At 46.3% G+C, this 12,525-nt stretch overlaps 1 protein-coding gene across 2 annotated transcripts in view; it reads right to left on the bottom strand.

The window, feature by feature from the left end:
• Positions 1-4,810, bottom strand: part of aldoaa (aldolase a, fructose-bisphosphate, a) — a 13,468-nt gene extending 8,658 nt beyond the window's left edge. Inside the window, exons 1-3 of one of the 2 annotated variants that reach the window (XM_048233428.1) lie at positions 4,661-4,810; positions 2,413-2,534; positions 1,155-1,418 (exon numbers count right to left, since the gene is read on the bottom strand). In XM_048233428.1, the coding sequence (XP_048089385.1) occupies positions 1,155-1,418; positions 2,413-2,524 (376 nt within the window). In that variant the 5' untranslated portion in view covers positions 2,525-2,534; positions 4,661-4,810. Of the gene's footprint in view, positions 1-1,154; positions 1,419-2,412; positions 2,535-3,353; positions 3,519-4,660 lie in introns of those variants that run through there. The other variant, XM_048233427.1, reaches the window with a different exon arrangement.
• Between the last annotated feature and the right edge of the window lie 7,715 nt (positions 4,811-12,525).

Raw genomic sequence — 12,525 nt, 5'->3', positions numbered from 1 at the left:
CTTTCGACTTATCGTGACTAAATTCAAGATGGCTGCAAGCTAAACTTCGTGAAGATACTGTCTGTATAAATGCGTCTTGTAAGTAAACTACCAGTGCTTTTCAAAGTTCTCAATGTCTACTTTTAAATGTCAGGTCCCTCGGAAGTCTACCAATGAAGTGTGGAGATACATTGAGCCTCGTAAATGGGTGTAAAACAGTGATTTATTTGCATGGCTAATTAAATTGTTGCCATGGTGGTGGTGTCTCCCTACTACAGTAATTCATCATTAGGACTCAGTAGGAGTGAGGGTTATTGTGTAACACACACACACACACACACACACACACACTCGGTCTCTGAAGATTACTGCTAGGTGCACACATTGTATGACAACTTGCACTGGGCTTAAAGTAGCCTCGTTATCCGACAGGCTACTTAGCTGACCTAAATGATGTACAGTTGATTGGTTGGTTTTCAATTCTATTTTCTGTTATGCTGGTTAGTTTTTATGTTGAAGTTCCTACATTATAAATGTCAAGATATTGCGATTGCAACAGAAATTATTTGTGGAAATTGTGTATGTGTGTGCGCGCGAATCCCTTGTATGTGTATGTGTGTGTGTGTGTGTGTGTGTGTGTGTGTGTGTGTGTGTGCGTGCGTGTATGTGTGTGTGTGTGTGCGTGCGCGTGTGTATGTGTGCGTGTATGTGTGCGCGCGTGTGTGTATGTGTGCGTGTGCGTGTATGTGTGCGTGTATGTGTGTGTGCGTGTGTGTATGTGCGCGTGTATGTGCGCGTGTGTGTGTGTGCGTGCGTGTATGTGTGTGTGTGCGTGTGCGCGCGTGTATGTATGTGCGCGTGTATGTGCGCGTGTGTGTGTATGTGCGCGTGTATGTGTGTGTGTGCGTGTGCGCGCGTGTATGTGTGTGTGTGTGTGTGCGCGCGCGCGCGTGCGTGTGTGTGTATGTGTGCGTGTGTCTGTGCGTCTCAACTCACCCTGGGTGGTGGTGGTGTGTGTGTGTGTGTGTGTGTGTGTGTGTGCGTGTGTCTGTGCGTCTCAACTCACCCTGGGTGGTGGTGGTGTGTGTGTGTGTGTGTGTGTGTGTGTGTGTGTGCGCGCGCGCGTCTCAACTCACCCTGGGTGGTGGTGTGTGTGTGTGCGCGTCTCAACTCACCCTGGGTGGTGGTCTCTCCGTTGGTGCCGGCGAGGGGCACGACGCCCTTGTCCACCTTGATGCCCACCACCATGCCACGGTCCTTGATGAGCTCTGGGAAGGGCTTTCCGTCGTCCGTCTTCTGGTAGAGCGTCTCGTGGAAGAAGATGACTCCGCCGATGCAGGGCTCGATGTCGTCGGCCGTGAAGAGCAGCTGGCGGTACAGGCGCCGGTTCTCCTCCGTGTTCTCCGCGTTGATGCTCTGGAAGCGCTTAGCAACGCTGCCTGTGTTTGGGACACGGCCAGACAGAGGGAGGCTTGGTTACCATGCCAACTGCAGTCTACTCTTTCAGACGTTCTGTTGCTCTGCAGAACCGGCAGAAACCGGAACCGTCGGACACAGCCAGGGAGGGGGCTGGCCCATCGGAACCGTGGTTCTGTTCCCCCACGGCCGGAACCACGCTCCAGCTCACTGGCCCCGCATGGACCCGACCGGACACACACTTGGGCCAGAGCCCACTGCAGTCGGGCATTTTAACATCCACTATCAAACATGATCAAACATTACTACTGTCGTACTGTTAGCATGGGATCATGCATTACCGTTAAGGTGCAGTCGGCCATTTTAACATCCACTATCAAACATTACTATTGTTGTACTGTTATCATGGGATTATATATTGTTATGGTGTATTATATATTGTTATGGTGTTCTTATCATGTACTTCTACGTTCCACTACTACTGCAGTGTGTGTGTGTGTGTGTGTGTGTGTGTGTGTGTGTGTGTGTGTGTGTGTGTGTTCTGTGAAGGGGTGACCCGGTGTATTGATTACAGGCCACAACACCCAGGACAGATTGATTTATACTGCAGCACACACTGCATCTAAACACACACACACACACACACACACCACTCAAAATCAGAAAAGACTCCAATACACACACAAACTCACAATACACGTGCTACATGCTTAAAAAAAAAACACATACAAATACACACAGCAACATTCATACAGAGGTGCAACACACACACACACACACACACTGCCCGCACTTGGTCGTGCCCAAAGTTGGCCACAGCTGACTCACTGGCGGCATAACATGTGACCAGGCCGCTATCAAATAATTGAGCATTCCACTGGCGCAATCTTAAAGAGACAGCAACCTGTTAGCTCTGACTGCGCCATTAGCGGCCCTCCGTCACGACCCTCTGACACAGTGTGTGTGTGTGTGTGTGTGTGTGTGTGTGTTGCGGGGTTGATACATGGAGTTCCTTACCTGTTGACTCATCGGCGGCGAGGATGCCTTTTCCCGGGGCTACAATCCTCTGAGCGATGTCGCTCAGCTCCTTCTTCTGCTCGCTGCTCAGGAACGGGTAGGCGTGTGGCATGATGACTGATCTGCGGGGGGTTCACAATTACACTCTTATTTCAGAAGCAAGGACGAGCACTCAGACAATGTGTCGCGCCGTTCCGTGCTTGTGTAGTCTAGTAGCCTTCAGAGAACACGGTGTTCGAGCGCTTCGGGGGACACGGGCCCTCTCTCTCTCGAGCCGCATCCGTGACCAGTGGCGCAGAGGACCCGTCTAGTCTGCGAGCACGCGATTACCTAATAGCCCCGGTGATAACGTCAGCATCAGCAACCGACCCTGACAGACAGACAGACACACGGGAAGACACACTCGCTCATTCACTCACTCTTTCTCTCGCTCTAACACACGGAACAGTCACAGCTGATTTAGGCTACTATAGAATGAAACCATCTACCGAGCCCTTTAAATGTACAGGTCTGGTTAATCACAGCATGCGCGCGGGGAGTGTCCGTCCCCGTGACGGGAGATTATCCACGCGTACGTGAGCTCAGTCTGTCTCTTCGGATCAGACATGTTTTTTTTGTTGTTTTTTATATCGATAAAAGCCGCAGAACCGCTAACGTCAGATCTAAAGAGAACGAAATTGTCACGAGTGAAAAGCAGGCCACTGTACATTTCCGCATCTGCCCTTGGTGTCGCATCGAGTGACCTTGTAGTCGACTGTGGAGGGAGCGGCTGGTGCCGGATACCGAGGAAAAGCGTCACGTTTTTTAAGCACATGATGTAAACTCATTACAGATCACTTTCACCGTCTCCATATCCCATAAAATAGCAATGTTTAACAACACACAAGACAAGAGAAGCAAATAAGTAATGTACAAATATTTGACATAAAGAGAAAACTTACTTGATAGTCAAAGCGAGGGGCGGAAGAGATGCAAGGTCGGGCGAAAGAGGAAGAATGACTCGCAATCAGAGGAAATGTGCGTCTACTCGGTTTTATCAAACAACGCCAATGACGGGAGGTGCGCCTGAGTGATGAAGTTCCCTTAGTATGCGTTACCAGAGCATTGACCAATGAGAACAAACCCTCACTGCACACAAACCCACATTGCACACAATAGGGCGGGGGTGGATGCTAGTGTGATGTCCTGCGATTGGCCAGTCTGCTTCTAGAGGAGTGTTTTTGCGGATGACGAAGGACAATGGGGGTGGTCAGGAGGAGGAATAATACTGGCTTACGTGACGGAGCTCACATGCGGCCTTCATGCGCAGTTTGCGGACGAGAAGTCACGTACGACAGAGGATGCTGATCGAAGTCATGAATTGACTCAGACAGAAATGGGGGGGGGGATGCTACGTGTAATACTGCAACGGCGCATAATTGCGCGTGAACTGCACCAGAAGACCTACATCTGCCGCCAATCACATGAAATATTGATATACGAGGCATTCTATTCTCTACCGCAGCGGTCCCACCCTACGGACAGTGTGTTTTAGAAGGCACTGTGTTAAAAGGCACTTGCGCAGTTCATATTGAGAAACTTGTTGCGCACGATAGCCAATCTGCGCGAATTATATCCCCGGCCCAGGCATAGCCTATCAGAGCGGGTCGGGGGCCTGGCTTTCATTCTGCAAAAGAAATGTTTACGTGCCCAGGGAAAGCACATCATCAAAGCCCCTCATGCTCATCCTCAGCCACAGACTAAATATATCCTACCGGCCCGGAGCCTACATGCGCGGCGGTCATGCCTCGCTCTTAGAGAAGGTATCTTTAGAAAGCGTCTGTTTAACAGTACTGTCACACATCCGCGCGCCGTCTTCAGCTCCGTTTTAGAGGCGCGATTATGTCATCCCACAGTTAGCCCAGAATCTCTGTGCCCAGTTCGCCTACTCGATCATTGACATAATTACGCAATAACCAGCATTTCAAACGGATGCCATACAACATGCCACAGAAATGCCATACAACAAGCTGCTCTTTTCGATGATAACCCCTCCACACACACACACACAATATAACACATCTGCCCATGTTACCTGTACAGTTCACATAGTAAATGGTATACCATGCACAAGTCTAGTCAAAAACTAATCTCATCTGTCGAGATCAAAGCCTGATTAATTGCATCGATATCATAAAACGAGTAACGGAGCTCATACCTCCGATTACAGTATGATTAGTTAGATACTGTATTAGTTAAAGTCTCCTACCGTCGGTCAGCAGCTGTCGACGATGGAGAGACGGGAGAGTTGCAAAGGGATGCGCGTGAGCTGTGCGTACGGAACCCCTAGCAGGGCGGGCGCGCGGTATTTATGTTAACGGCGGACACACACGGATCATGTGGGTGGACCAACATGGCAGACAACAGCAGAAGGGCACCGCGACATTCAGCTGTAGCAGTGAGCGTGTGTGGGTTTTTCTAGAAAGTTTATAATAAAAGTGAGACCATTTTTACCATGGAACTGTCAGATAGGGAAAGAATAACAATTCCTACAGATAGGAGTCCATGAAGTAGCACACACACACACACACACAATTCCTACAGATAGCAGTTGTGCTACAAGGGAACATGAAGTGGCCTACAGACGCATGCACACACACACAGTCTATCAGAAAGGATGACCTTCCCCCCAAACACACACACACAGTCAGCAGGTCAGTTACAGCACCATAGGAGGCCTACTGTACATCATAAACAAGAGACACACTTATCTCTTGAGGTCCACATCAGGGCCACATCAGGGCCGCAACAGAAGCTGCTGCTGTGTGGCTCCTGCTGCAGGACAGTGGGGCCACTCAAGGTGCGGTCAGCCTCTTTACCGGATGTGTGAGGCCGACGGAGAACATGCGGAGTGTGTGTGTGTGATGTTTCCAGGATCATCCACGTGCACCTCAGAATACAATTGACTGGTGGTCTCTACTCTACTCAAAACCTTCACAGCACCTAAAGACAAAACCTTCACAGCACCTACAGTATATGCAAAGTCAAACGTTCACAGTAGATAATGCAAAGTTGAAGCATTCATACCAGCAATTAAAATGTGACCGGATGGTGGGTTATTAACACAAGTGATGGTAATGTGATTTAAGTGTTCAGACTCAGTAATAACACAAGTTATGTCCACATGATTTAATTACATTCAGTCTCAGTACAAGTGGTGTTAATGTGATTTAATCGTCTTCAGTCAATAACACAAGTGATGGTAATGTGATTTAATTGTGTTCAGTCTCAGTAATAACACAAGTTATGTCCACATGATTTAATTGTGTTCAGTCTCAGTTCAGTAATAACACAAGTGATGGTAATGTGATTTAATCTGCCATAATCTGCTGTAATCTAGAGCAGAGTGCTGAGTCATCCCTGCCGATAAAACAGCCTGACCAGCTTCAGGTGGATTGCTGGTTGACCATCTTGTTTGACCAGCAAAACTCTTGCGAAAACATACGTTCAGCTTACGATGGTAATTCAGTTGGTCTTACTTGTCGTACCACCTCAAGCTGGTAATTTTAGCTGGTCTTGCTGGTCTACATTGCTGGTTTAACTGGCCATGCCATCTTATTTTGGTCATTCTAGCAAACCAGCATGACCATCTTACACCAGCTTGGCGGGCTTATCACCAGCATGACCATCTTACACCAGCTGTATCCCACAAGACAGGCTGGTCACACCAGCATGACCAGCTTCCTCAGATGGTCACGCCAGCATATCCACCTGGTGGCCCAACCAGCTACACCAGCAAGAGCTGGAAGAAAACCAGCTAAAACCAGCAAAGATCAGCTAAAACCAGCAAAGATCAGCTAAAACCAGTTACCAGCATCAGCAGGGATGGTACACAGACTACGACTCATGTAGGCCACATTCAGTTCACACACACACACACACGCAGATGCACACACACACACATGCTCTGTGCTCCTCAGGCAAGAGTGTGTATAGTGGGTAGTGCATGGGTCGGCAACAGGCGGCTTGCGGCCCAAAGTTGGCCCGCCAGCAATATTATTTGGCCCGGCAGATTATTCCTGTAGTCCGATTTTTAAAAAATAATTTACAAATAGCCTATTCACCAAAAAATTCACCAATCAAACCACGTGTGCTTAAACAAATATGAGAAACACCAGACGCACTATGATGCAGAAAGAACCCCAGACGCACTATGATCCGGTCCTTTGATCCCTGATCCTCTGCCAGCGCATGTTGCGCTTTCGTGCCTCTGTCTGGAGCGGATAGGCCGCCTTGGAGGTGCCGCTTCCTCTTGTACTGCCGTCTAGATTCCTTTCAAACAGCGGCAGCGTCATTGCAGATCAGACACATGGGTAGTGCTGGGCGGTATGACCAAAAATGTATATCACGGTATTTTTCAAAATTCTTACGGTTTCACGGTATATGACGGTATTTTTTTTCCATGCATAATCAGATGTTCACAGCATTTTCTACAGGTTGAGGGAGGAATTGCTGCAGTACATTGACTAAGGATGGTCTATTTTACTGTCATGATGTAGAATAACTCCACACTAGTGGTAATGCAGGTTTGCATGGCCCCAGAAAATGTTTACAAAGAGCCACGTTTACAAAGAGCCACTCATGATTCTAATGAAGAATCTAAACAGAATGCAAAGACTATTGCAGTCAAAATACAGAACTTTTACTGTACAAATTTGACAAACATCTTGTAGCCAATACAACCAATACAAAAAGTAGTGCAACTTGTCATTAAACTTTTTTGAAAATTTTACAATTAAAAATAAAACCTCTGCTAATATGCTTACTTTGTCAAATAGGCCCATCAGCAACATGCCTTATTGTTATTGTGTGGTTTACATGACGTTATTGGTAGGCTAACGTTAACTTGATATGGATGTCTTATTAGCCTGCCATGAGCTTCGGTTCGGTTCGCTAGGCAAAACATTAACACAAGTTCGTTTTGGTGCACTGATGACAGTCAGGATCATTTCTAACTAGCCAGCTAGTATTACTCAGTGCATGTCTATAACATGCTTTACTTGCTACCTGGATAATTTCAGCTAATATTCTTGAGGTGAGATAAATGATAAGATCATTAAACTTCACTGTGTTCAGTGGGTTGCTAACTAATGACATCACCTACTAGCCAGCTAGTTACAGCTGTTGAACAATCTCAATAGAATTGTCAAGACGGTAAATCCCTTTCAATGCAGTATCCCTTAACGTTTTTCCTTAACTAAATAAAAAAATTTAAGGTATTCTGTGCAACACCCTTAAATACACCCCTTTTCACGATTTCATTGGCCTGATTGAGTTTCGATTTCTGGAGCTCACAAGCCAACGGAGAGTTGCTAGACTAGCCCTGGGGGCTAGATTTCTAGGCTATATAGCTGTAGTTCGCCCCTCACTCTCACACTCACTGGTGACAAGGTAGGCTACACTTCCGGTTGCATGATGGCGCCAGTGTGCTTGTCGGCTTGCCGTCTGCTCCGTGAGCTCTTACCTGTACGTCTGAAGTTTTGTCTGCTCATGCTTCTCCTCCTGCTGCACTGGAAATACTCCATTGCTCTTCGGATCTGTGATCGTCAGCCACTGCGCCACTTTAAGGACTCACTGGACCACTTTACCAGTGCTACTCCTGCCGTTCATCACCGGCTTCATCCCACGTTTATCCAGCCGCCCCTGGAGTGCATACGCCGGCTCTCTTGCTGCTCTGCCCACCGCAAGAAGCGTCATAAGCGTCGGGGCAAACGTGGAGGCCTTCGGGTGAAAATCAGGAGCTGGGCGAGACTTGCCCACTCGCAGTCAGGACCTCACCTGTGCCATGCCTTCTCCTCAGGCCGCGATGACATCTTCCTGACTCGGCGTTCGTGGGATCTGATCTACTCCTGTCATGTCTTTGCTGCTCCACTGAAGTCCTCCTCAACGCCCGTCATCCCCGCCTGACCGAGGCTACGCATCCGCAGTGGTGGAATAAACCCCCAAAACATTCGCTCGTTGGATTACTCTCCATGTCATCAAGCCGCGGCTCACTTTGTGGATAAGGCAGCTCTTGCCAACTGCAGGTCGGTGCTAAATAAGACTTTCATACTGAACGACTTTTTCTGCCGCCATGACCTGGACTGAATCCGGTCGCTTCCAACAGAGACTTACAGTACCTTTGAACTTCAATGCATGACAGTGGAATCCAAAACGAACTCGCTGGTGTGTGTGTTGATTTACAGACCTCCCAAGCCAGATAAAGATTTTATTGCTGAGTTTTCAGGCTTCCTCTCTCATTTTGTGTCATTGCATGACCACTTACTAGTACTGGGTGATTTTAATATTCATGTACAGTATGCTGCCCAGATAAACCAATGGGAAAAGAGTTCTGTGATGCTGTGAATGCATTTGGTCTCACTCAACATATTGATCAAGCCACCCACATACTAGGTCATACCCTCGATCTTGTTTTGTCTTATGGTTGTTCTGTAGGTAATATTATGGTTGAGGAAACGTCCTTCTCTGACCATTTACCTGTTTTATTTAACCTTGTCATCTCTAACCCTGTGCAGGCGGCTAAAGCTACTGGCCGCTACTCTCGCTGTATAAATTCTCAGTCAGCAGCTCAGTTCTCTGACTTTTTTGTCAAAGAGGCCATTGCTACTACCATGTCCTCAGCCTCCTCTGCCTCATCCAGCCCAGATGATATGGTTGCTCTTTTCCACTCCTCCTGCTCAGACATTCTTGATATGGTGGCTCCTCTTTGTCACAAGCGTCCGAAATTTAAATCTCAAGTCTGGTTAGATGATGCCTCCCGCTCACTCAGACAGGCCTGCCGGAGAGCTGAAAGGAAATGGCTAAAAGACCGTCTTACAGTCTCCCATGACATTTTTAAATCTACTCTAGCATCCTTCCAGGCAGCCGCCAAAGCAGCCAGAGCTAAATACTTCTCTGATATTATTAATCAACATGCTAACAGACCCAAAATTCTGTTTCACACTATTAATCAAATCACCAACCCTCCACTCTCACCTGCTCCCTTCACAAGTGCTGATGCTTGTGAGAAATTTAAGAAAATTTTCATTGATAAAATCGAAAACATCAGTGCACTGTTCTCTCCCCCTCCTCTGCCTTCCCCCCCAGTTAAGGTGTCTTCAGGCCCTTTATTTACTTTCAGTCACTTTGCTGATGTGTCGCTAGCAGATCTCAAGGACATAGTCCTCTGTATGAAACCCACATCTTCCCCTGGTGATGTTGTCCCCTCTCCTATCTTAAAAGATGCTTTAATGTGTTGGGCCCTTCCATACAGCTAGTTATCAACTCCTGTTTGACATCTGGTGCTGTCCCTGCCTGCTTTAAGCATGCGGTGGTCCAACCCCTGCTTAAAAAGCCCAACCTGGATGCAAATTCTTTGAATAATTACCGCCCCATCTCTAAACTCCCTTTCCTTTCCAAGGTACTGGAGAAAGTAGTGCTGGCCCAGTTGCTTCCCTTCCTGACTGAGCATAACATCCTTGAGCCCTTCCAGTCAGGTTTTAGAACACTCCACAGTACTGAATCGGCTCTGCTAAAAGTCACCAATGATTTGCTTCTCACTTTAGATTCAGGTCAAAATGCAATCCTGGTTCTATTGGACCTCAGCGCAGCGTTTGATACTGTGGACCACAACACCCTCCTTACCCGTCTTGAGGACTGGGTAGGCATAATGGGGACAGCACTACTTTGGTTCATCTCCTACCTCAGACACAGAACTTTCTCAGTATCCCTTGGTTGCTCCTCTTCCTCCTCAGCTCCTGTCTCCTATGGGGTCCCGCAAGGCCATTTTGGGCCCTTTGCTGTTCTGTTTATACATGCTCTTCCGGCGATATGACATCTCTTTTCACTTCTATGCTGATGACACCCAGTTATACCTGCCCTTAAAATCTGATAACTCCATTCAGCCTCTTCTGGATTGTCTCCAGAATATTAAGTGCTGGATGAATAATAACTTCCTTCAGCTAAATGATGATAAGACAGAGGTCATAATTTTTGGTCCTTCTAATGCTAGACCCCTGATTGAAGGAAAATTAGCCCACCTCTCCTCTTTTTTCAAGCCACATGCCAAAAATCTAGGTGTCGTCCTTGATTCAGAGCTCTGTTTTAAAAGGCAGATTAGCTCTGTTATCAAGAGTAGCTTCCATCAGCTGAGAATTATTTCCCATCTCAAACCCTCTTTGTCTCCCAGTAATTCATGCATTTGTTACATCCCGGTTAGATTATTGCAACTCCCTCTATCTTGGTCTCCCCCAGTCCCAACTTTCTCGTCTGCAATTAGTACAAAATGCAGCTGCTAGGATGCTTACTGGCACCAAGAAATACCAACACATCACCCCTGTTCTGGCCTCCTTACACTGGCTCCCCATTAGTTTTAGGGTCCACTTCAAAGTCCTTCTGATTGTTTATAAGGCATTACATAGGTTGGCTCCCTCATATATTTCAGACCTCCTCGATCCCCTCTCAGCATCCAGGTCCCTTAGATCTGCCGACAAGGGTCTTCTCTCTGGGCCCTCGACCGCCTCAAGCAAAGAGGCTTATAGAGCTTTTATGTAGCAGCCCCACGCCTGTGGAATTGTCTGCCCCCAGATGTTAGACTGTCTCCCTCCATCACCACTTTTAAATCAAGACTAAAGACCCACCTTTACTCCTTGGCCTTCCCTGCTTCTTAGCTGTCCATCTCTCTCCTCTCTTCTTCATATTCAAGTGTCTTCTGTACTGTTGCTATTTATTTGTTTAGGGCTGTCTATTTGTCTATTGTATTTCTGTATTTGTCTTGCTTACTTTCTCTGTGCTTGCCTTTTATATTTTGCTTGTTCTGATTTGCTTTTATTCTCTATTTTGCAGCACTTTGGTCAGTGGAGACTGTTTTAAATGTGCTCTATAAATTAAATGTACTTATTACTTACACTCTGCACGCTAATATTTATTGTAGGAGAACAGTAAGCATTTAACATTGTCATGTCAGGACGTGGGTCAACCAAGTATTTATGAATAAAAGTAAGATGGACAAAGTAAGATATCCAAAGTAGTAGCCTAATTAAAATAAACAAGGCTCCATGTTAAACAGTCTATAATTGCAAAAATGATTATAGCCTAGGCTACATAAATGATAAAACAGAGTTAATCAAGAGCATTTAATTACTCAAGTAAACCATCAATGGGCCGATCCATGGTTAATGAGTTATTTTTCATGAGTTATTTTTATCCATTCTCTGTGTAGATGCGTGTTGACTAACAGGTCATCCACCAGAGTGTTGTTTAAATATAAGCCTATCCTCTGGCCTGCCATCTATTGGCTGAGTAAAGTAACTGTGCCGCGCCCAAATTGACCTGCCGACCCCTGGTGTAGTGTATAGCAGCACGACAGGGTAGTACTGATGATTTATTAAATACAATATATAACTATAATATATAATAAAATAGTATTTTGCCATTTGTATTTGTTGGCCTGGCCCTGACTTGTCATTTTAGAATTATCAAGTCAAGTCAAAGTTTATTACCCCACAGGGGGAAATGAAGTTGCAGCTACATGTAGGTATCAAGACACACAACCAATGGCACAACACCCAAGATAACTAGATGTACCGCATTGTGGTACAAAATATGACCGCCGCTCAGTCCTGTACATCCGTTCCGCGAAAATAAATCACACTTCAATTTGTCTCCATATTTTACTCCATCCCCCACTCTTGAAACTTTTGAGTATGCTTGTTTGGCATGCCTGAGTGTGTGTGTGCGGCTGCACAGAAAGTAGCCTACTGGTGCTGAAAAGGGGAATAGATTGTAGAATAGCCAAAGAAGATGTAGCATTGTTATAAAACCTTTAAAATCTCTAAACAATCACAAGTAGGGCAGTTCATCACAGTTCATCCATTGCAACTGGATTGATGAAAGGTCACTTACACCTGTAGGCTACATTGTATTTGGGAAAAGAAAAAGGTATCAGCATAATGTTATTTATTTATTTATAAACAAAAACATCTCTGTCAGTTCCATGCCGTTCATACACATTTTAACGGGCCAAAGTTGAAGAGCTGTTGTCCGTTATTGTTCGTGCAAATATAGGCTGATTCATGTTCCCTTGCATTGTGTAAC

Source organism: Alosa alosa, chromosome 22 (assembly GCF_017589495.1).
Source record: "Alosa alosa isolate M-15738 ecotype Scorff River chromosome 22, AALO_Geno_1.1, whole genome shotgun sequence".
Taxonomy (NCBI): domain Eukaryota; kingdom Metazoa; phylum Chordata; class Actinopteri; order Clupeiformes; family Clupeidae; genus Alosa; species Alosa alosa.
This window is presented reverse-complemented; position numbering and strand designations above follow the sequence as displayed.